Source organism: Nerophis ophidion, linkage group LG01 (assembly GCF_033978795.1).
Source record: "Nerophis ophidion isolate RoL-2023_Sa linkage group LG01, RoL_Noph_v1.0, whole genome shotgun sequence".
Classification (NCBI taxonomy): domain Eukaryota; kingdom Metazoa; phylum Chordata; class Actinopteri; order Syngnathiformes; family Syngnathidae; genus Nerophis; species Nerophis ophidion.
In genome coordinates this window covers 47,811,183-47,835,632 of record NC_084611.1, presented here as the reverse complement: position 1 = coordinate 47,835,632, position 24,450 = coordinate 47,811,183, and the positions used below count along the sequence as shown (strand labels likewise).

General features: G+C 48.2%; 1 protein-coding gene across 1 annotated transcript in view; it reads right to left on the bottom strand.

The window, feature by feature from the left end:
* Positions 1-2,050: 2,050 nt before the first annotated feature.
* Positions 2,051-24,450, bottom strand: part of si:dkey-92j12.5 (multiple PDZ domain protein) — a 184,013-nt gene continuing 161,613 nt past the window's right edge. Inside the window, exon 42 of the mRNA XM_061910044.1 lies at positions 2,051-2,326. Coding sequence (XP_061766028.1) covers positions 2,180-2,326 — 147 coding nt within the window. The 3' untranslated portion in view covers positions 2,051-2,179. The remainder of the gene's footprint in view (positions 2,327-24,450) is intronic.

The following is a 24,450-nucleotide window of genomic DNA, read 5'->3' as shown; positions in this document are numbered from 1 at the left end:
ACAGTCGTAGTGTTTAACAGTGGTAGTATTTAACAGTGGTAGTATTTAACAGTGGTAGTACTTAACAGTGGTGGTATTTAACAGTGGTAGTATTTAACAGTGGTAGTGTTTAACAGTGGTAGTACTTAACAGTGGTAGTATTTAACAGTGGTAGTATTTAACAGTGGTAGTGTTTAACAGTGGTAGTATCTAACGGTGGTAGTATTTAACAGTAGTAGTATTTAACAGCAGTAGTACATTCATGTGTGTAGTGTGAATGTTAGCAGTTGAAGTTTCTGACACTATTAATCTAAAACAACAATTTACATATTCATGTATGAGTCTCTTTTTGTTGCCAAGGGATGAATTAAAGATTCACTCATGAAATATAGGGGTGCCAATAAGTATGTGGAAGATGAATGAATGAAGTGCTAATAAGTATGTGGAAGATGAATGATTGAAGTGCTAATAAGTATGTGGAAGATGAATGAATGAGGTGCTAATAAGTCGGTGGAAGATGAATGAATGAGGTGCTAATAAGTCGGTGGAAGATGAATGAATGAGGTGCTTAATAAATCGGTGGAAGATGAATGAATGAGGTACTATTACGTCAGTGGAATATGAATGAATAAGGTACTAATAGGTCGGTGGAACATGAATGAATGAATGAATGAGGTACAAATAAATATTTGAAACATGAATGAATGAGGTGGTAATAAGTCAGTGGTAGATGAATTAATGGGGTGGTAATAAGTCAGGTGAAGATGAATGAATGAGGTGGTAATAAGTCGGTGGAAGATCAATGAATGAGGTACTAATAAGTATGTGGAAGATGAATGAATGAGGTGCTTATAAGTCGGTGGAAGATGAATGAATGAGGTACTAATAAATATTTGGAAGATAGAGATGCGCGGATAGGCAAGTATATCATCCGCAACCGCGTCACCAAAGTCGTCATCCACCCGCCGTCCACCCGAACCAACATTTTATCAGGACCGTACCCGCCCGCCACCCGCTCGCTGAAACACATAAGGGGTCGGCCGCCTTTACCATTCACAAAGCTATTTAAATCTGTTTCACAGAGTAATGAAGACAATTGGAGCCGCTAGCGTTCTCGCGACTATCCAATAACATTCATCCTGATGACATGAATAAGGGGGTGCTGTAAAGTCATTGCCTTAGACACCTTCAACAACATGTTCAGACCGATTGTTGGACTGGCAACATGTTGAGTGCAGCTTCCGCAATCACACGTTCAAGATTGAAAGGCATACTGGGTGATACAGAGTACACTAATGGTTGTGATGAAAACAACTTTAACACTTACTAATATGCGCCACGCTGTGAAGCCACAAATATACAAGATTGACAAACACATTTCGGGAGAACATCCTCACAGTAACACAACATAAACGCAACACAACACATACCCACAATCCTTTGTATCCGTGATCCTACCTGAATACATTTTACACACCCGCGCCCCCAACCCCGCCCACCAATATATTCAGGATGTATCACGGATACAAAGGATTGTGGGTATTTGTTGTGTTGCGTTTATGTTGTGTTACTATGAGGATGTTCTCCCGAAATGTGTTTGTCGTTCTTAATTGGTGTGGCTTCACAGCGGTGGCGCATATTACTAAGAGTGTTAAACTTGTTTATATCACAACCATTAGTGTACTCTGTGTCACCCAGTATGCCTTAGAGTCGTGTGCGTGTTGCTGCGGAAGCCACACACAACATGATGCTGGACTGACAAGCAGATCAGTCATGTTGTAGAAGGCGACAAAGCCAATGGCTTCATAGCATGCCCTAATACTTATTATCTGGGTGACTGCCGGCAGTCATTCAAGAGAATAATAGCATCTCCTTTTGTCTTCTTAGCTTTATGACAAGGGTCTTACATGGCTCTTTGAATGGCAAAGGATACCGATCCCAGAACCATGTATATCAAATATTTCCGGATGGTTCAACCGCCACCCACCCGAATCTAATTAAATTCAATTTTTTCGTCATGTCAACTGCCCGACCCGCGGTTTATCCGCGGACGAGACCGCAAACCGCGCATCTCTCGTGGAAGATGAATGAGGTACTAATAGGTCGGTGGAGCATGAATGAATGAGTTACTAATAAATATGTGGAACATGAATGAATGAGGTGGTAATAAGTCAGGTGAAAATGACTGCATGAGGAGATGTCAGGAGAGAAGGGTGAGGACCACGGTGCCTTTAGTCTTCTTGAGGAGGTCCACGGCTTCAGTGTGAGTCACACCATGCAGACATTGTCCATTCACTGCCAAGATCTCATCACCCGCCTTCAATCGCCCATCCTCCATGGCCGCACCCTGTGCAGTTACATACCAGTCCTTTAACTTCACTATAAATACCACACCTTTAACATCACTATACATACCACTCCTTTGACTTCACTATACAGACCACTCCTTTAACTTTACAACATACCAGCCAGGACCATTACACACATTAGGGGTGAACCAGCCAGGACCATTACACACATTAGTGGTGGACCAGCCAGGACCATTACACACATTAGTGGTGGACCAGCCAGGACCATTACACACATTAGTGGTGGACCAGCCAGGACCATTACACATTTGTGGTGGACCAGCCAGGACCATTACACACATTAGTGGTGGACAAGCCAGGACCATTACACACATTAATGGTGGACCAGCCAGGACCATTACACACATTAGTGGTGGACCAGCCAGGACCATTACACACATTAGTGGTGGACCAGCCAGGACCATTACACACATTAGTGGTGGACCAGCCAGGACCATTACACACATTAGAGGTGGATCAGCCAGGACCATTACACACATTACTGGTGGACCAGCCAGGACCATTACATACATCAGTGGTGGTCCAGCCAGGACCATTACACACATTAGTGGTGGACCAGCCAGGACCATTACATAGATTAGTGGTGGACCAGCCAGGACCATTACACACATTAGTGGTGGACCAACCTGGATCATTACACACATTAGTGGTGGACCAGCAAGGACCATTACACACATTAGTGGTGGACCAGCCAGGACCATTACACACATTAGTGGTGGACCAGCCAGGACCATTACACACATTAGTGGTGGACCAGCCAGGACCATTACACACATTAGTGGTGGACCAGCCAGGACCATTACACACAATAGTGGTGGACCAGCCAGGACCATTACACACATTAGTGGTGGACCAGCCAGTACCATTACAGACATTAGTGGTGGACCAACCTGGACCATTACACACATTAGAGGTGGACCAGCCAGGACCATTACACACATTAGTGGTGGACCATCCTGGACCATTACACACATTAGAGGTGGACCAGCCAGGACCATTACACACATTAGTGGTGGACCAGCCAGGACCATTACACACATTAGTGGTGGACCTACCTGGATAATTACACACATTAGTAGTGGACTAGCCAGGACCATTACACACATTAGTGGTGGATCAGCCAGGACAATTACGCACATTAGTGGTGGACCAGCCAGGACCATTACACACATTAGTGGTGGAGCAGCCAAGACCATTACACACATTAGTGGTGGACCAGGCAGGACCATTACACACATTAGTGATGGACCAGCCAGGACCATTACACACATTAGTGGTGGATCAACCTGGATCATTACACACATTAGTGGTGGACCAGCCAGGACCATTACACACATTAGTGGTGGACCAGCCAGGACCATTACATAGATTAGTGGTGGACCAGCCAGGACCATTACACACATTAGTGGTGGACCAACCTGGATCATTACACACATTAGTGGTGGCCCAGCAGGGACCATTACACACATTAGTGGTGGACCAGCCAGGACCATTACACACATTAGTGGTGAACCAGCCAGGACCATTACACACATTAGTGGTGGACCAGCCAGGACCATTACACACATTAGTGGTGGACCAGCCAGGACCATTACACACATTAGTGGTGGACCAGCCAGGACCATTACACACATTAGTGGTGGACCAGCCAGTACCATTACACACATTAGTGGTGGACCAACCTGGACCATTACACACATTAGAGGTGGACCAGCCAGGACCATTACACACATTAGTGGTGGACCGAACTGGACCATTAAACACATTAGAGGTGGACCAGCCAGGACCATTACACACACATTAGTGGTGGACCAGCCAGGACCATTACACACATTAGTGGTGGACCTACCTGGATCATTACACACATTAGTGGTGGACTAGCCAGGACCATTACACACATTAGTGGTGGATCAGCCAGGACAATTACACACATTAGTGGTGGACCAGCCAGGACTATTACACACATAAGTGGTGGGGCAGCCAAGACCATTACACACATTAGTGGTGGACCAGCCAGGACTATTACACACATTAGTGATGGACCAGCCAGGACCATTACACACATGAGTGGTGGATCAACCTGGATCATTACACACATTAGTGGTGGACCAACCGGGATCATTACACACATTAGTGGTGGACCAGCCAGGACCATTACACACATTAGTGGTGGACCAGCCAGGACCATTACACACATTAGTGGTGGACCAGCCAGGACCATTACACACATTAGTGGTGGACCAGCCAGGACCATTACACACATTAGTTGTGGACCAGCCAGGATCATTACATATTAGTGGTGGACCAAGCAGGACCATTACACACATTAGTGGTGGACCAGCCAGAACCATTACACACATTAGTGGTGGACCAGCCAGGACCATTACACACATTAGTGGTGGACCAGCCAGGACCATTACACACATTAGTGATGGACCAGCCAGGACCATTACACACATTAGTGATGGACCAGCCAGGACCATTACACACATTAGTGGTGGATCAACCGGTATCATTACACACATTAGTGGTGGACCAGCAAGGGCCATTACACACATAAGTGGTGGACCAGCCAGGACCATTACACACATTAGTGGTGGACCAGCCAGGACCATTACACACATTAGTGATGGACCAGCCAGGACCATTACACACATTAGTGATGGACCAGCCAGGACCATTACACACATTAGTGGTGGATCAACCGGTATCATTACACACATTAGTGGTGGACCAGCAAGGGCCATTACACACATAAGTGGTGGACCAGCCAGGGCCATTACACACATTAGTGGTGGACCAGCCAGGACCATTACACACATTAGTTGTGGACCAGCCAGGATCATTACATAGATTAGTGGTGGACCAGCCATGACCATTACACACATTAGTGGGCCAGCCAGCCAGGACCATTACACACATTAGTAGTGGACCAGCCAGGACCATTACACACATTAGTGGTGGACCAGCCAGTACCATTACACACATTAATGGTGGACCAACCAGGACCATCACACACATTAGTGGTGGACCAGCCAGTACCATTACACACATTAACGGTGGACCAACCAGGAACATTACACACATTAGTGGGCCAGCCAGCCAGGACCATTACACACATTAGTGGTGGACCAGCCAGGACCATTACACACATTAGTTGTGGACCAGCCAGGATCATTACAAATTAGTGGTGGACCAAGCAGGACCATTACACACATTAGTGGTGGACCAGCCAGGACCATTACACACATTAGTGGTGGACCAGCCAGGACCATTACACACATTAGTGGTGGTCCAGCCAGGACCATTACACACATTAGTGATGGACCAGCCAGGACCATTACACACATTAGTGATGGACCAGCCAGGACCATTACACACATTAGTGGTGGATCAACCTGGATCATTACACACATTAGTGGTGGACCAACCGGGATCATTACACACATTAGTGGTGGACCAGCCAGGACCATTACACACATTAGTGGTGGACCAGCCAGGACCATTACACACATTAGTGGTGGACCAGCCAGGACCATTACACACATTAGTGGTGGACCAGCCAGGACCATTACACCCATTAGTTGTGGACCAATCAGGATCATTACATATTAGTGGTGGACCAAGCAGGACCATTACACACATTAGTGGTGGACCAGCCAGAACCATTACACACATTAGTGGTGGACCAGCCAGGACCATTACACACATTAGTGGTGGACCAGCCAGGACCATTACACACATTAGTGATGGACCAGCCAGGACCATTACACACATTAGTGATGGACCAGCCAGGACCATTACACACATTAGTGGTGGATCAACCGGTATCATTACACACATTAGTGGTGGACCAGCAAGGGCCATTACACACATAAGTGGTGGACCAGCCAGGACCATTACACACATTAGTGGTGGACCAGCCAGGACCATTACACACATTAGTGGTGGATCAACCGGTATCATTACACACATTAGTGGTGGACCAGCAAGGGCCATTACACACATAAGTGGTGGACCAGCCAGGGCCATTACACACATTAGTGGTGGACCAGCCAGGACCATTACACACATTAGTTGTGGACCAGCCAGGATCATTACATAGATTAGTGGTGGACCAGCCATGACCATTACACACATTAGTGGGCCAGCCAGCCAGGACCATTACACACATTAGTAGTGGACCAGCCAGGACCATTACACACATTAGTGGTGGACCAGCCAGTACCATTACACACATTAATGGTGGACAAACCAGGACCATTACACACATTAGTGGTGGACCAGCCAGTACCATTACACACATTAATGGTGGACCAACCAGGAACATTACACACATTAGTGGGCCAGCCAGCCAGGACCATTACAGACATTAGTGGTGGACCAGCCAGGACCATTACACACATTAGTTGTGGACCAGCCAGGATCATTACAAATTAGTGGTGGACCAAGCAGGACCATTACACACATTAGTGGTGGACCAGCCAGGACCATTACACACATTAGTGGTGGACCAGCCAGGACCATTACACACATTAGTGGTGGACCAGCCAGGACCATTACACACATTAGTGATGGACCAGCCAGGACCATTACACACATTAGTGATGGACCAGCCAGGACCATTACACACATTAGTGGTGGATCAACCGGTATCATTACACACATTAGTGGTGGACCAGCAAGGGCCATTACACACATAAGTGGTGGACCAGCCAGGACCATTACACACATTAGTGGTGGACCAGCCAGGACCATTACACACATTAGTGGTGGATCAACCGGTATCATTACACACATTAGTGGTGGACCAGCAAGGGCCATTACACACATAAGTGGTGGACCAGCCAGGACCATTACACACATTAGTGGTGGACCAGCCAGGACCATTACACACATTAGTGGTGGACCAGCCAGGACCATTACATACATTAGGGGTGGATCAGCCAGGACCATTACACACATTAGTGGTGGACCAGCCAGGACCATTACACACATTAGTGGTGGACAAGCCAAGACCATTACACACATTAGTGGAGAACCAGCCAGGACCATTACACACATTAGTGGTGGACCAGCCAGGACTATTACACACATTAGTGGTGGACCAGCCAGGACCATTACACACATTAGTGGTGGACCAGCCAGGACCATTACATACATTAGTGGTGGACCAGCCAGGACCATTACAAACATTAGTGGTGGACCAGCCAGGACCATTACATACATTAGTGGTGGATCAGCCAGGACCATTACAGACATTAGTGGTGGACCAGCCAGGACCATTACACACATTAGTTGTGGACCAGCCAGGACCATTACACACATTAGTGGTGGACCAGCCAGGATCATTACACACATTAGTAGTGGACCAGCCAGGACCATTACACACATTAGAGGTGGACCAGCCAGTACCATTACACACATTAGTGGTGGACCAACCTGGACCATTACACACATTAGAGGTGGACCAGCCAGGACCATTACACACATTAGTGGTGGACCAACCTGGACCATTACACACATTAGAGGTGGACCAGCCAGGACCATTACACACATTAGTGGTGGACCTACCTGGATCATTACACACATTAGTAGTGGACTAGCCAGGACCATTACATATATTAGTGGTGGACCAGCCAGGACCATTACACACATTAGTGATGGACCAGCCAGGACCATTACACACATTAGTGATGGACCAGCCAGGACCATTACACACATTAGTGATGGACCAGCCAGGACCATTACACACATTAGTGATGGACCAGCCAGGACCATTACACACATTAGTGGTGGACCAGCCAGGACCATTACACACAGTAGTGGTGGATCAACCGGTATCATTACACACATTAGTGGTGGACCAGCAAGGGCCATTACACACATAAGTGGTGGACCAGCCAGGGCCATTACACACATTAGTGGTGGACCAGCCAGGACCATTACACACATTAGTTGTGGACCAGCCAGGATCATTACATAGATTAGTGGTGGACCAGCCATGACCATTACACACATTAGTGGGCCAGCCAGCCAGGACCATTACACACATTAGTAGTGGACCAGCCAGGACCATTACACACATTAGTGGTGGACCAGCCAGTACCATTACACACATTAATGGTGGACCAACCAGGACCATTACACACATTAGTGGTGGACCAGCCAGTACCATTACACACATTAATGGTGGACCAACCAGGAACATTACACACATTAGTGGGCCAGCCAGCCAGGACCATTACACACATTAGTGGTGGACCAGCCAGGACCATTACACACATTAGTTGTGGACCAGCCAGGATCATTACAAATTAGTGGTGGACCAAGCAGGACCATTACACACATTAGTGGTGGACCAGCCAGGACCATTACACACATTAGTGGTGGACCAGCCAGGACCATTACACACATTAGTGGTGGACCAGCCAGGACCATTACACACATTAGTGATGGACCAGCCAGGACCATTACACACATTAGTGATGGACCAGCCAGGACCATTACACACATTAGTGGTGGATCAACCTGGATCATTACACACATTAGTGGTGGACCAACCGGGATCATTACACACATTAGTGGTGGACCAGCCAGGACCATTACACACATTAGTGGTGGACCAGCCAGGACCATTACACACATTAGTGGTGGACCAGCCAGGACCATTACACACATTAGTGGTGGACCAGCCAGGACCATTACACACATTAGTTGTGGACCAGCCAGGATCATTACATATTAGTGGTGGACCAAGCAGGACCATTACACACATTAGTGGTGGACCAGCCAGAACCATTACACACATTAGTGGTGGACCAGCCAGGACCATTACACACATTAGTGGTGGACCAGCCAGGACCATTACACACATTAGTGATGGACCAGCCAGGACCATTACACACATTAGTGATGGACCAGCCAGGACCATTACACACATTAGTGGTGAATCAACCGGTATCATTACACACATTAGTGGTGGACCAGCAAGGGCCATTACACACATAAGTGGTGGACCAGCCAGGACCATTACACACATTAGTGGTGGACCAGCCAGGACCATTACACACATTAGTGGTGGATCAACCGGTATCATTACACACATTAGTGGTGGACCAGCAAGGGCCATTACACACATAAGTGGTGGACCAGCCAGGGCCATTACACACATTAGTGGTGGACCAGCCAGGACCATTACACACATTAGTTGTGGACCAGCCAGGATCATTACATAGATTAGTGGTGGACCAGCCATGACCATTACACACATTAGTGGGCCAGCCAGCCAGGACCATTACACACATTAGTAGTGGACCAGCCAGGACCATTACACACATTAGTGGTGGACCAGCCAGTACCATTACACACATTAATGGTGGACCAACCAGGACCATTACACACATTAGTGGTGGACCAGCCAGTACCATTACACACATTAATGGTGGACCAACCAGGAACATTACACACATTAGTGGGCCAGCCAGCCAGGACCATTACACACATTAGTGGTGGACCAGCCAGGACCATTACACACATTAGTTGTGGACCAGCCAGGATCATTACAAATTAGTGGTGGACCAAGCAGGACCATTACACACATTAGTGGTGGACCAGCCAGGACCATTACACACATTAGTGGTGGACCAGCCAGGACCATTACACACATTAGTGGTGGACCAGCCAGGACCATTACACACATTAGTGATGGACCAGCCAGGACCATTACACACATTAGTGATGGACCAGCCAGGACCATTACACACAATAGTGGTGGATCAACCGGTATCATTACACACATTAGTGGTGGACCAGCAAGGGCCATTACACACATAAGTGGTGGACCAGCCAGGACCATTACACACATTAGTGGTGGACCAGCCAGGACCATTACACACATTAGTGGTGGATCAACCGGTATCATTACACACATTAGTGGTGGACCAGCAAGGGCCATTACACACATAAGTGGTGGACCAGCCAGGACCATTACACACATTAGTGGTGGACCAGCCAGGACCATTACACACATTAGTGGTGGACCAGCCAGGACCATTACATACATTAGTGGTGGATCAGCCAGGACCATTACACACATTAGTGGTGGACCAGCCAGGACCATTACACACATTAGTTGTGGACCAGCCAGGACCATTACACACATTAGTGGTGGACAAGCCAAGACCATTACACACATTAGTGGAGAACCAGCCAGGACCATTACACACATTAGTGGTGGACCAGCCAGGACTATTACACACATTAGTGGTGGACCAGCCAGGACCATTACACACATTAGTGGTGGACCAGCCAGGACCATTACATACATTAGTGGTGGACCAGCCAGGACCATTACAAACATTAGTGGTGGACCAGCCAGGACCATTACATACATTAGTGGTGGATCAGCCAGGACCATTACACACATTAGTTGTGGACCAGCCAGGACCATTACACACATTAGTGGTGGACCAGCCAGGATCATTACACACATTAGTAGTGGACCAGCCAGGACCATTACACACATTAGTGGTGGACCAGCCAGTACCATTACACACATTAGTGGTGGACCAACCTGGACCATTACACACATTAGAGGTGGACCAGCCAGGACCATTACACACATTAGTGGTGGACCAACCTGGACCATTACACACATTAGAGGTGGACCAGCCAGGACAATTACACACATTAGTGGTGGACAAGCCAGGACCATTACACACATTAGTGGTGGACCTACCTGGATCATTACACACATTAGTAGTGGACTAGCCAGGACCATTACACATATTAGTGGTGGATCAACCTGGATCATTACACACATTAGTGGTGGACCAGCAGGGACCATTACACACATTAGTGGTGGATCAACCTGGATCATTACACACATTAGTGGTGGACCAGCCAGGACCATTACACACATTAGTGGTGGATCAACCTGGATCATTACACACATTAGTGGTGGACCAGCCAGGACCATTACACACATTAGTGATGGACCAGCCAGGACCATTACACACATTAGTGGTGGATCAACCGGGATCATTACACACATTAGTGGTGGACCAGCAAGGACCATTACACACATTAGTGGTGGACCAGCCAGGACCATTACACACATTAGTGGTGGAACAGCCAGGACCATTACACACATTAGTGATGGACAAGCCAGGACCATTACACACATTAGTTGTGGACCAGCCAGGATCATTACACACATTAGTAGGCCAGCCAGCCAGGACCATTACACACATTTGTGGTGGACCAGCCAGGACCATTACACACATTAGTGGGCCAGCCAGCCAGGACCATTACACACATTTGTGGTGGACCAGCCAGGACCATTACACACATTAGTAGTGGAACAGCCAGGACCATTACACACATTAGTGGTGGACCAACCAGGACCATTACACGCATTAGTGGTGGACCAGCCAGGACCACTACACACATTAGTGGTGGACCAGCCAGGACCATTACACACATTAATGGTGGACCAGCCAGGACCATTACAAACATTAGTGGTGGACCAGACAGGACCATTATACACATTAGTGGTGGACCAGCCAGGACCATTACACACATTAGTGGTGGACCAGCCAGAACAATTACACACATTAGTGGTGGACCAGCCAGGACCATTACACACATTAGTAGTGGACCAACCTGGATCATTACACACATTAGTGGTGGAACAGCCAGGACCATTACACACATTAGTGGTGGACCAGCCAGGACCATTATACACATTAGTGGTGGACCAGCCAGGACCATTACACACATTAGTGGTGGACCAGCCAGGACCATTACACACATTAGTGGTGGACAAGCCAAGACCATTACACACATTAGTGGAGAACCAGCCAGGACCATTACACACATTAGTGGTGGACCAGCCACGACTATTACACACATTAGTGGTGGACCAGCCAGGACCATTACACACATTAGTGGTGGACCAGCCAGGACCATTACATACATTAGTGGTGGACCAGCCAGGACCATTACAAACATTAGTGGTGGACCAGCCAGGACCATTACATACATTAGTGGTGGATCAGCCAGGACCATTACACAAATTAGTGGTGGACCAGCCAGGACCATTACACACATTAGTGGTGGACCAGGGAGGATCATTACACACATTAGTAGTGGACCAGCCAGGACCATTACACACATTAGTGGTGGACCAGCCAGTACCGTTACACACATTAGTGGTGGACCAACCTGGACCATTACACACATTAGAGGTGGACCAGCCAGGACCATTACACACATTAGTGGTGGACCAACCTGGACCATTAGACACATTAGAGGTGGACCAGCCAGGACCATTACACACATTAGTGGTGGACAAGCCAGGACCATTACACACATTAGTGGTGGACCTCCCTGGATCATTACACACATTAGTAGTGGACTAGCCAGGACCATTACACACATTAGTGGTGGATCAACCTGGATCATTACACATATTAGTGGTGGACCAGCAAGGACCATTACACACATTAGTGGTGGATCAACCTGGATCATTACACACATTAGTGGTGGACCAGCCAGGACCATTACACACATTAGTGGTGGATCAACCTGGATCATTACACACATTAGTGGTGGACCAGCCAGGACCATTACACACATTAGTGATGGACCAGCCAGGACCATTACACACATTAGTGGTGGATCAACCGGGATCATTACACACATTAGTGGTGGACCAGCAAGGACCATTACACACATTAGTGGTGGACCAGCCAGGACCATTACACACATTAGTGGTGGACCAGCCAGGACCATTACACACATTAGTGGTGGACCAGCCAGGACCATTACACACATTAGTTGTGGACCAGCTAGGATCATTTCACACATTAGTAGGCCAGCCAGCCAGGACCATTACACACATTTGTGGTGGACCAGCCAGGACCATTACACACATTAGTGGGCCAGCCAGCCAGGACTATTACACACATTTGTGGTGGACCAGCCAGGACCATTACACACATTAGTAGTGGAACAGCCAGGACCATTACACACATTAGTGGTGGACCAACCAGGACCATTACACACATTAGTGGTGGACCAGCCAGGACCATTACACGCATTAGTGGTGGACCAGCCAGGACCACTACACACATTAGTGGTGGACCAGCCAGGACCATTACACATTAGCGGTGGACCAGCCAGGACCATTATATACATTAGTGGTGGACCAAACAGGACCATTACACACATTAGTGCTGGACCAGCCAGGACCATTACACACATTAGTGGTGGACCAGCCAGGACCATTACACACATTAATGGTGGACCAGCCAGGACCATTACAAACATTAGTGGTGGACCAGACAGGACCATTATACACATTAGTGGTGGACCAGCCAGGACCATTACACACATTAGTGGTGGACCAGCCAGGACAATTACACACATTAGTGGTGGACCAGCCAGGACCATTACACACATTAGTAGTGGACCAACCTGGATGATTACACACATTAGTGGTGGAACAGCCAGGACCATTACACACATTAGTGGTGGACCAGCCAGGACCATTATACACATTAGTGGTGGACCAGCCAGGACCATTATACACATTAGTGGTGGACCAGCCAGGACCATTACACACATTAGTGGTGGGCAAGCCAAGACCATTACACACATTAGTGGAGAACCAGCCAGGACCATTACACACATTAGTGGTGGACCAGCCAGGACTATTACACACATTAGTGGTGGACCAGCCAGGACCATTACACACATTAGTGGTGGACCAGCCAGGACCATTACATACATTAGTGGTGGACCAGCCAGGACCATTACAAACATTAGTGGTGGACCAGCCAGGACCATTACATACATTAGTGGTGGATCAGCCAGGACCATTACACACATTAGTGGTGGACCAGCCAGGACCATTACACACATTAGTGGTGGACCAGCCAGGATCATTACACACATTAGTAGTGGACCAGCCAGGACCATTACACACATTAGTGGTGGACCAGCCAGTACCATTACACACATTAGTGGTGGACCAACCTGGACCATTACACATATTAGAGGTGGACCAGCCAGGACCATTACACACATTAGTGGTGGACCAACCTGGACCATTAGACACATTAGAGGTGGACCAGCCAGGACCATTACACACATTAGTGGTGGACAAGCCAGGACCATTACACACATTAGTGGTGGACCTACCTGGATCATTACACACATTAGTAGTGGACTAGCCAGGACCATTACACACATTAGTGGTGGATCAACCTGGATCATTACACACATTAGTGGTGGACCAGCAAGGACCATTACACACATTAGTGGTGGATCAACCTGGATCATTACACACATTAGTGGTGGACCAGCCAGGACCATTACACACATTAGTGGTGGATCAACCTGGATCATTACACACATTAGTGGTGGACCAGCCAGGACCATTACACACATTAGTGATGGACCAGCCAGGACCATTACACATATTAGTGGTGGATCAACCTGGATCATTACACACATTAGTGGTGGACCAACCGGGATCATTACACACATTAGTGGTGGACCAGCCAGGACCATTACACACATTAGTGGTGGACCAGCCAGGACCATTACACACATTAGTGGTGGACCAGCCAGGACCATTACACACATTAGTTGTGGACCAGCTAGGATCATTTCACACATTAGTAGGCCAGCCATCCAGGACCATTACACACATTTGTGGTGGACCAGCCAGGACCATTACACACATTAGTGGGCCAGCCAGCCAGGACCATTACACACATTTGTGGTGGACCAGCCAGGACCATTACACACATTAGTAGTGGAACAGCCAGGACCATTACACACATTAGTGGTGGACCAACCAGGACCATTACACACATTAGTGGTGGACCAGCCAGGACCATTACACGCATTAGTGGTGGACCAGCCAGGACCACTACACACATTAGTGGTGGACCAGCCAGGACCGTTACACATTAGTGGTGGACCAGCCAGCACCATTACATACATTAGTGGTGGACCAAACAGGACCATTACACACATTAGTGGTGGACCAGCCAGGACCATTACACACATTAGTGGTGGACCAGCCAGGACCATTACACACATTAATGGTGGACCAGCCAGGACCATTACAAACATTAGTGGTGGACCAGCCAGGACCATTACATACATTAGTGGTGAACCAGCCAGGACCATTACAAACATTAGTGGTGGACCAGCCAGGACCATTACACACATTAGTTGCGGACCAGCCAGGACCATTACACACACTAGTGGTGGACCAGCCAGGATCATTACACACATTAGTAGTGGACCAGCCAGGACCATTACACACATTAGTGGTGGACCAGCCAGTACCATTACACACATTAGTGGTGGAGCAACCTGGACCATTACACACATTAGAGGTGGACCAGCCAGGACCATTACACACATTAGTGGTGGACCAACCTCGACCATTACACACATTAGAGGTGGACCAGCCAGGACCATTACACACATTAGTGGTGGATCAACCTGGATCATTACACACATTAGTGGTGGACCAGCCAGGACCATTACACACATTAGTGATGGACCAGCCAGGACCATTACACACATTAGTGGTGGATCAACCGGGATCATTACACACATTAGTGGTGGACCAGCAAGGACCATTACACACATTAGTGGTGGACCAGCCAGGACCATTACACACATTTGTGGTGGACCAGCCAGGACCATTACACACATTAGTGGTGGACCAGCCAGGACCATTACACACATTAGTTGTGGACCAGCCAGGATCATTACACACATTAGTAGGCCAGCCAGCCAGGACCATTACACACATTTGTGGTGGACCAGCCAGGACCATTACACACATCAGTGGGCCAGCCAGCCAGGACCATTACACACATTTTTGGTGGACCAGCCAGGACCATTACACACATTAGTAGTGGAACAGCCAGGACCATTACACACATTAGTGGTGGACCAACCAGGACCATTACACACATTAGTGGTGGACCAGCCAGGACCATTACACGCATTAGTGGTGGACCAGCCAGGACCATTACACGCATTAGTGGTGGACCAGCCAGTACCACTACACACATTAGTGGTGGACCAGCCAGGACCATTACACATTAGTGGTGGACCAGCCAGGACCATTACATACATTAGTGGTGGACCAAACAGGACCATTACACACATTAGTGGTGGACCAGCCAGGACCATTACACACATTAGTGGTGGACCAGCCAGGACCATTACACACATTAATGGTGGACCAGCCAGGACCATTACAAACATTAGTGGTGGACCAGCCAGGACAATTACACACATTAGTGGTGGACCAGCCAGGACCATTACACACATTAGTAGTGGACCAACCTGGATCATTACACACATTAGTGGTGGAAAAGCCAGGACCATTACACACATTAGTGGTGGACCAGCCAGGACCATTATACACATTAGTGGTGGACCAGCCAGGACCATTACACACATTAGTGGTGGACCAGCCAGGACCATTACACACATTAGTGGTGGACAAGCCAAGACCATTACACACATTAGTGGAGAACCAGCCAGGACCATTACACACATTAGTGGTGGACCAGCCAGGACTATTACACACATTAGTGGTGGACCAGCCAGGACCATTACACACATTAGTGGTGGACCAGCCAGGACCATTACATACATTAGTGGTGGACCAGCCAGGACCATTACAAACATTAGTGGTGGACCAGCCAGGACCATTACATACATTAGTGGTGGACCAGCCAGGACCATTACACACATTAGTGGTGGACCAGCCAGGACCATTACACACATTAGTTGTGGACCAGCCAGGACCATTACACACATTAGTGGTGGACCAGCCAGGATCATTACACACATTAGTAGTGGACCAGCCAGGACCATTACACACATTAGTGGTGGACCAGCCAGTACCATTACACACATTAGTGGTGGACCAACCTGGACCATTACACACATTAGAGGTGGACCAGCCAGGACCATTACACACATTAGTGGTGGACCAACCTGGACCATTACACACATTAGAGGTGGACCAGCCAGGACCATTACACACATTAGTGGTGGACAAGCCAGGACCATTACACACATTAGTGGTGGACCTACCTGGATCATTACACACATTAGTAGTGGACTAGCCAGGACCATTACACACATTAGTGGTGGATCAGCCAGGACAATTACACACATTAGTGGTGGACCAGCCAGGACCATTACACACATTAGTGGTGGAGCAGCCAAGACCATTACACACATTAGTGGTGGACCAGCCAGGACCATTACACACATTAGTGATGGACCAGCCAGGACCATTACACATATTAGTGGTGGATGAACCTGGATCATTACACACATTAGTGGTGGACCAACCGGGATCATTACACACATGAGTGGTGGACCAACCAGGACCTTTACACACATTAGTGGTGGACCAGCCAGGACCATTACATAGATTAGTGGTGGACCAGCCAGGACCATTACACACATTAGTGGTGGACCAACCTGGATCATTACACACATTAGTGGTGGACCAGCAAGGACCATTACACACATAAGTGGTGGACCAGCCAGGACCATTACACACATTAGTGGTGGACCAGCCAGGACCATTTCACACATAAGTGGTGGACCAGCCAAGACCATTACACACATTAGTGGTGGACCAGCCAGGACCATTACACACATTAGTGGTGGACCAGCCAGGACCATTACACACATTAGTGGTGGACCAGCAAGGACCATTACACACATTAGTGGTGGACCAGCCAGGACCATTACACATATTAGTGGTGGAACAGCCAGGACCATTACACACATTAGTGATGGACAAGCCAGGACCATTACACACATTAGTTGTGGACCAGCCAGGATCATTACACACATTAGTAGGCCAGCCAGCCAGGACCATTACACACATTTTTGGTGGACCAGCCAGGACCATTACACACATTAGTGGGCCAGCCAGCCAGGACCATTACACACATTTGTGGTGGACCAGCCAGGACCATTACACACATTAGTAGTGGAACAGCCAGGACCATTACACACATTAGTGGTGGACCAGCAAGGACCATTACACACATTAGTGGTGGACCAGCCAGGACCATTACACACATTAGTGGTGGAACAGCCAGGACCATTACACACATTAGTGATGGACAAGCCAGGACCATTACACACATTAGTTGTGGACCAGCCAGGATCATTACACACATTAGTAGGCCAGCCAGCCAGGACCATTACACACATTAGTGGTGGACCAGCCAGGACCATTACACACATTAGTGGTGGAACAGCCAGGACCATTACACACATTAGTGATGGACAAGCCAGGACCATTACACACATTAGTTGTGGACCAGCCAGGATCATTACACACATTAGTGGTGGACCAGCAAGGACCATTACACACATTAGTGGTGGACCAGCCAGGACCATTACACACATTAGTGGTGGAACAGCCAGGACCATTACACACATTAGTGATGGACAAGCCAGGACCATTACACACATTAGTTGTGGACCAGCCAGGATCATTACACACATTAGTAGGCCAGCCAGCCAGGACCATTACACACATTTGTGGTGGACCAGCCAGGACCATTACACACATTAGTGGGCCAGCCAGCCAGGACCATTACACACATTTGTGGTGGACCAGCCAGGACCATTACACACATTAGTAGTGGAACAGCCAGGACCATTACACACATTAGTGGTGGACCAACCAGGACCATTACACGCATTAGTGGTGGACCAGCCAGGACCACTACACACATTAGTGGTGGACCAGCCAGGACCATTACACACATTAATGGTGGACCAGCCAGGACCATTACAAACATTAGTGGTGGACCAGACAGGACCATTATACACATTAGTGGTGGACCAGCCAGGACCATTACACACATTAGTGGTGGACCAGCCAGAACAATTACACACATTAGTGGTGGACCAGCCAGGACCATTACACACATTAGTAGTGGACCAACCTGGATCATTACACACATTAGTGGTGGAACAGCCAGGACCATTACACACATTAGTGGTGGACCAGCCAGGACCATTATACACATTAGTGGTGGACCAGCCAGGACCATTACACACATTAGTGGTGGACAAGCCAGGACCATTACGCAAATTAGTGGTGGACCTACCTGGATCATTACACACATTAGTAGTGGACTAGCCAGGACCATTACACACATTAGTGGTGGATCAACCTGGATCATTACACATATTAGTGGTGGACCAGCAAGGACCATTACACACATTAGTGGTGGATCAACCTGGATCATTACACACATTAGTGGTGGACCAGCCAGGACCATTACACACATTAGTGGTGGATCAACCTGGATCATTACACACATTAGTGGTGGACCAGCCAGGACCATTACACACATTAGTGATGGACCAGCCAGGACCATTACACACATTAGTGGTGGATCAACCGGGATCATTACACACATTAGTGGTGGACCAGCAAGGACCATTACACACATTAGTGGTGGACCAGCCAGGACCATTACACACATTAGTGGTGGACCAGCCAGGACCATTACACACATTAGTGGTGGACCAGCCAGGACCATTACACACATTAGTTGTGGACCAGCTAGGATCATTTCACACATTAGTAGGCCAGCCAGCCAGGACCATTACACACATTTGTGGTGGACCAGCCAGGACCATTACACACATTAGTGGGCCAGCCAGCCAGGACTATTACACACATTTGTGGTGGACCAGCCAGGACCATTACACACATTAGTAGTGGAACAGCCAGGACCATTACACACATTAGTGGTGGACCAACCAGGACCATTACACACATTAGTGGTGGACCAGCCAGGACCATTACACGCATTAGTGGTGGACCAGCCAGGACCACTACACACATTAGTGGTGGACCAGCCAGGACCATTACACATTAGCAGTGGACCAGCAAGGACCATTACATATAATAGTGGTGGACCAAACAGGACCATTACACACATTAGTGGTGGACCAGCCAGGACCATTACACACATTAGTGGTGGACCAGCCAGGACCATTACACACATTAATGGTGGACCAGCCAGGACCATTACAAACATTAGTGGTGGACCAGACAGGACCATTATACACATTAGTGGTGGACCAGCCAGGACCATTACACACATTAGTGGTGGACCAGCCAGGACAATTACACACATTAGTGGTGGACCAGCCAGGACCATTACACACATTAGTAGTGGACCAACCTGGATGATTACACACATTAGTGGTGGAACAGCCAGGACCATTACACACATTAGTGGTGGACCAGCCAGGACCATTATACACATTAGTGGTGGACCAGCCAGGACCATTACACACATTAGTGGTGGACAAGCCAAGACCATTACACACATTAGTGGAGAACCAGCCAGGACCATTACACACATTAGTGGTGGACCAGCCAGGACTATTACACACATTAGTGGTGGACCAGCCAGGACCATTACACACATTAGTGGTGGACCAGCCAGGACCATTACATACATTAGTGGTGGACCAGCCAGGACCATTACAAACATTAGTGGTGGACCAGCCAGGACCATTACATACATTAGTGGTGGATCAGCCAGGACCATTACACACATTAGTGGTGGACCAGCCAGGACCATTACACACATTAGTGGTGGACCAGCCAGGATCATTACACACATTAGTAGTGGACCAGCCAGGACCATTACACACATTAGTGGTGGACCAGCCAGTACCATTACACACATTAGTGGTGGACCAACCTGGACCATTACACATATTAGAGGTGGACCAGCCAGGACCATTACACACATTAGTGGTGGACCAACCTGGACCATTAGACACATTAGAGGTGGACCAGCCAGGACCATTACACACATTAGTGGTGGACAAGCCAGGACCATTACACACATTAGTGGTGGACCTACCTGGATCATTACACACATTAGTAGTGGACTAGCCAGGACCTTACACACATTAGTGGTGGATCAACCTGGATCATTACACACATTAGTGGTGGACCAGCAAGGACCATTACACACATTAGTGGTGGATCAACCTGGATCATTACACACATTAGTGGTGGACCAGCCAGGACCATTACACACATTAGTGGTGGATCAACCTGGATCATTACACACATTAGTGGTGGACCAGCCAGGACCATTACACACATTAGTGATGGACCAGCCAGGACCATTACACATATTAGTGGTGGATCAACCTGGATCATTACACACATTAGTGGTGGACCAACCGGGATCATTACACACATTAGTGGTGGACCAGCCAGGACCATTACACACATTAGTGGTGGACCAGCCAGGACCATTACACACATTAGTGGTGGACCAGCCAGGACCATTACACACATTAGTTGTGGACCAGCTAGGATCATTTCACACATTAGTAGGCCAGCCATCCAGGACCATTACACACATTTGTGGTGGACCAGCCAGGACCATTACACACATTAGTGGGCCAGCCAGCCAGGACCATTACACACATTTGTGGTGAACCAGCCAGGACCATTACACACATTAGTAGTGGAACAGCCAGGACCATTACACACATTAGTGGTGGACCAACCAGGATCATTACACACATTAGTGGTGGACCAGCCAGGACCATTACACGCATTAGTGGTGGACCAGCCAGGACCACTACACACATTAGTGGTGGACCAGCCAGGACCATTACACATTAGTGGTGGACCAGCCAGGACCATTACATACATTAGTGGTGGACCAAACAGGACCATTACACACATTAGTGGTGGACCAACCAGGACCATTACACACATTAGTGGTGGACCAGCCAGGACCATTACACGCATTAGTGGTGGACCAGCCAGGACCACTACACACATTAGTGGTGGACCAGCCAGGACCATTACACATTAGCAGTGGACCAGCAAGGACCATTACATATAATAGTGGTGGACCAAACAGGACCATTACACACATTAGTGGTGGACCAGCCAGGACCATTACACACATTAGTGGTGGACCAGCCAGGACCATTACACACATTAATGGTGGACCAGCCAGGACCATTACAAACATTAGTGGTGGACCAGACAGGACCATTATACACATTAGTGGTGGACCAGCCAGGACCATTAGACACATTAGTGGTGGACCAGCCAGGACAATTACACACATTAGTGGTGGACCAGCCAGGACCATTACACACATTAGTAGTGGACCAACCTGGATGATTACACACATTAGTGGTGGAACAGCCAGGACCATTACACACATTAGTGGTGGACCAGCCAGGACCATTATACACATTAGTGGTGGACCAGCCAGGACCATTACACACATTAGTGGAGAACCAGCCAGGACCATTACACACATTAGTGGTGGACCAGCCAGGACTATTACACACATTAGTGGTGGACCAGCCAGGACCATTACACACATTAGTGGTGGACCAGCCAGGACCATTACATACATTAGTGGTGGACCAGCCAGGACCATTACAAACATTAGTGGTGGACCAGCCAGGACCATTACATACATTAGTGGTGGATCAGCCAGGACCATTACACACATTAGTGGTGGACCAGCCAGGACCATTACACACATTAGTGGTGGACCAGCCAGGATCATTACACACATTAGTAGTGGACCAGCCAGGACCATTACACACATTAGTGGTGGACCAGCCAGTACCATTACACACATTAGTGGTGGACCAACCTGGACCATTACACATATTAGAGGTGGACCAGCCAGGACCATTACACACATTAGTGGTGGACCAACCTGGACCATTAGACACATTAGAGGTGGACCAGCCAGGACCATTACACACATTAGTGGTGGACAAGCCAGGACCATTACACACATTAGTGGTGGACCTACCTGGATCATTACACACATTAGTAGTGGACTAGCCAGGACCTTACACACATTAGTGGTGGATCAACCTGGATCATTACACACATTAGTGGTGGACCAGCAAGGACCATTACACACATTAGTGGTGGATCAACCTGGATCATTACACACATTAGTGGTGGACCAGCCAGGACCATTACACACATTAGTGGTGGATCAACCTGGATCATTACACACATTAGTGGTGGACCAGCCAGGACCATTACACACATTAGTGATGGACCAGCCAGGACCATTACACATATTAGTGGTGGATCAACCTGGATCATTACACACATTAGTGGTGGACCAACCGGGATCATTACACACATTAGTGGTGGACCAGCCAGGACCATTACACACATTAGTGGTGGACCAGCCAGGACCATTACACACATTAGTGGTGGACCAGCCAGGACCATTACACACATTAGTTGTGGACCAGCTAGGATCATTTCACACATTAGTAGGCCAGCCATCCAGGACCATTACACACATTTGTGGTGGACCAGCCAGGACCATTACACACATTAGTGGGCCAGCCAGCCAGGACCATTACACACATTTGTGGTGAACCAGCCAGGACCATTACACACATTAGTAGTGGAACAGCCAGGACCATTACACACATTAGTGGTGGACCAACCAGGACCATTACACACATTAGTGGTGGACCAGCCAGGACCATTACACGCATTAGTGGTGGACCAGCCAGGACCACTACACACATTAGTGGTGGACCAGCCAGGACCATTACACATTAGTGGTGGACCAGCCAGGACCATTACATACATTAGTGGTGGACCAAACAGGACCATTACACACATTAGTGGTGGACCAGCCAGGACCATTACACACATTAGTGGTGGACCAGCCAGGACCATTACACACATTAATGGTGGACCAGCCAGGACCATTACAAACATTAGTGGTGGACCAGACAGGACCATTATACACATTAGTGGTGGACCAGCCAGGACCATTACACACATTAGTGGTGGACCAGCTAGGACAATTACACACATTAGTGGTGGACCAGCCAGGACCATTACACACATTAGTAGTGGACCAACCTGGATCATTACAAACATTAGTGGTGGAACAGCCAGGACCATTACACACATTAGTGGTGGACCAGCCAGGACCATTATACACATTAGTGGTGG